Source organism: Acanthisitta chloris, unplaced genomic scaffold (genome assembly GCF_000695815.1).
Source record: "Acanthisitta chloris isolate BGI_N310 unplaced genomic scaffold, ASM69581v1 scaffold36884, whole genome shotgun sequence".
NCBI classification, from domain to species: domain Eukaryota; kingdom Metazoa; phylum Chordata; class Aves; order Passeriformes; family Acanthisittidae; genus Acanthisitta; species Acanthisitta chloris.
The window spans coordinates 3251-6316 of NW_008671614.1; the positions used below are offsets into that span (position 1 = coordinate 3251).

The 3066-nt window shown below is 59.0% G+C and overlaps 1 protein-coding gene across 1 annotated transcript in view; it reads right to left on the minus strand.

The window, feature by feature from the left end:
- LOC103801743 (putative sodium-coupled neutral amino acid transporter 10) overlaps positions 1–2706 on the minus strand; it is a gene marked incomplete at its 5' end in the record, with an annotated part of 3851 nt that extends 1145 nt beyond the window's left edge. The window contains 5 exon segments of the mRNA XM_009074169.1: positions 20–78; positions 331–510; positions 1162–1257; positions 1807–2268; positions 2536–2706. Coding sequence (XP_009072417.1) covers positions 20–78; positions 331–510; positions 1162–1257; positions 1807–2268; positions 2536–2706 — 968 coding nt within the window.
- Between the last annotated feature and the right edge of the window lie 360 nt (positions 2707–3066).

Sequence of the window (3066 nt, forward strand, 5' to 3'; positions counted from 1 at the left end):
CCCTGCATCCCGTGGCTACGATGACCTCGTCCTCGCTGCTCCTGGGGAGGGGCACGGCAGGCTCCGGCTGCACTTCCACTGCGGGACAAAACCGACATGGAAAGGGTTATTTTAGGAGATTACCTGCTCCTGCCAGAATCCACAGCCACGTGGGAGGACAGGCAGAGCCCTGGGGTGTTATCCCTGCACATAGGTTGGATCCCCACCCTGGAGACCTGGAATGGCTGTGCAGTGGACTCTGCCATGTGCCAAAGGGACTGGGATCTCTCCCAGCCTGATTTAACCCCACTCTGAGCAGTGAGCACCCCATGCCTCTGGTGATGTCCTTACCTGCCTTTGCCTTCTCCTCTGCCCCCTCCTCCTGCCGCTGCTGGTGGATCTCCTTGTGCTGTTCCTCAATGACTGCCAGCAGCTTTGCCTGCTGGTCCAGAAGCTGCTTCTGCTGTACCTGCTGCTCCTTGATCACCTGCAGCAGCACAGCATGGTCCAGCAGTTTGGCCTGCCCTGCTTCTGGAAAAGGAAAAACAGAGGGAAATAAAACCTCCATGACTCAAGAGCCCTCAGAAATGGTGTCTGAGTGCTGGAGGGGCTGCAGGGGCTCTTTGGCAGAAAGATCCAACTCCATAAACCCTGTCCTTGTGCCAGAAGGAGGGAAGGAGCTGGAAGAGGATGGGATGAGAGTGAGGGACCTGCACATGAGCCTGAGCTTGGGCTCCAACCACTCTCACCAGGCAGAGGTCGAATGGAGCTCAGCCTGAGGAAGGGCTCACTGCACCAGCTCTGATGTTCTGGGGATGGAGCAGATGAAACTTTGGGGGGAAAGAGCAGATAGGGCTTTGCTCTGATCCCTGGAGTGGTGACATGCCCAGGTCTCCCCGCCACAAGGCCATAGGGCAATGCCTCCTGACCTCCCACTGTGTTGCCAGGGGTGTTTCACTCCCATCTCTCTCTTGCCAGGGCTCTGACTCCAGGGAGCAGCCAGAACTGGGTGCTAACACGACTCAGGTCCCTGAGTGACCCTGCCTGGTGTACCAGAGGCCTGGGGACAGGCACTACCTGCTGCCATCACAGAGGTGACAACGGTCCAAGGCCAAGAGCAGTGTTGGCAACACCATCCACCCACAGAGGGGGATCCCCCTCTGTGTCCTCCCCAACACTCACCCCCGAGTTTGCTCTCTGTGTTCTCCTGTTTCTCCTCAGTATTCCTGTTCTCCAGCGGTTCTGCTCTGTCTGGGAGGGGCAGCTCCTTCTTTTCACCTGTAAGGACACCAGAGCTTTACTGCCAGTGCAGCTGTTCCCTAAAACACCTCTGTGCTGTGCCTCCCTCCCTGCCCGCACTGGGTACGGTTTGTATCCAACCCGAGGGCTGCGAGGGACGCAATCAAACCCAATATTTAACAATCCCAGCCTGGTGGCAGTGAGCCAGCACTAACTACCTCGGCCAATTAACATGCAAGAACAGCTCTAACTGGCTTTTAGACGGGCACTTGGCAATGTGTTCCCTGTCAAGATCTCCCGGCTCCACGTCCCCGGTGACTCGGGAGCTGTGCAGGAACAGCATTGGCACCTGACACGGCGGCGGGGAGAGAACAACTGTTTGACAGCTCTTGCAGTAGCTGTCAAAGCCACCAGATTCCTCCTTTCCCCCAGCAGCTGCCGGAGGGGCCATGCACGCTCACGTGTTTGCCTCGTGGAATTAAAAGAAAACATTGGGACGGAGGTGGGAATGACCAAATTGTGCTGTTTCCAGCAGGGATTACAGGCTCAGAGGAGTTTGCTCGGAGAAGCTGCCACGGAGGAGCTTACCAGGGTCTCCTTCCTTCTCTGTGGACTTCCCAGCCTCTTCTTTCCTGGGGAGTTGGAGCTGTGACTTCTCATGGTCACCTGCAGCCTCAGCAGTGTCACCATCCCGTGCAGCAGCTTGTGCCTTGGCTTCCAGCTCTGCCTTCCCTGGCTCCAGCTCCTTGTAGGGTGGTTTGCCATCGTGCTGTCCTGCTGCCTCCGGGGCCTGCTCCACGTTCCGCACAGGCTCCGCAGTCCCTCCCTGCTGCTGGTGCTCAGCAACCACCTCCTTCCCTTTCCTGGGGTCTGGTGCCTCGTGCTGGGGGTTCATCCTGGCTGGCTCCCCCAGCACATGCTCCTTGGCTCCCCCAGGAGCAGCTTTGTCCTCCTGGGACTCCTCCTGCTCCCGCCCCATGTCCACCACCACCTCGTCGTGCGGCACGGGGGGCTCGTGGCGATGTGCCTCCCCCACGGGCAGGGCAATCCCTGGGGAGACAGCCAGGGTTAGGGGCTGGAGCCAGCAGGCTCCCACTACACCCAGTCCACCCAGCTCCCTCTGCCCTTACTCATTCCTGCCTTTCCTCCCTGTCCAGAGGCCTTGAGAGCATCAAACACTAAATCACCCTCAGCCCACCAAGTTCACCACAAAGGGAGGAGCGTAAGGAGCAGAGATCAAGATCTGTATCCTAAATAGTCCCACAACATCCCCTCCCCGAGCTCCCAGCCTGGCTCCTTTCCCAGGATCTCCATTACCTTGGTCAGGACGGTCCAACTGCACTTTCTCCTCTGCTTTTCCTCTCTCCTCCTCCCTCTTGGGCACCTGCATGGGCCCCTTGATCTGGGGCTGCTCCATCTCCTCCTTCTCCTCCAGCAGTTTGGGTTTATCTCGGTCATCTTCGGCCTCCTCCACCACTGGGTTCTGCTCTGCAAACACAGCACAGGGACAGGGATGAGGTGTGGGATCCTGGGAATCAGTGTGTCCATCCCAACCCAGCCCAGGCACTGGTTTCCCTCCAGTCTTAGCACGGGGTGGGTGGAGAGGGACTTTTGTTCTGGGGTCTTATGGTTATTTTCCCTGCGGTGAGTTTTTAAGGAGCTGCTGGTAGGGAGGAGTGGTCGGGATAGAGCCGGGAAGAAGCCGGGAAGGAGTTGGGAAGAAGCCGGCTGTGCTGCGAACTGGTGCCGCCAGATGGTAGCATCCCCTCGGCTCCCCGCGCCGGACCCCCGGCACCGGGAGAGACCGGGCTGGGATCCCTCCCGGACCCCCGGCACCGGGAGAGACCG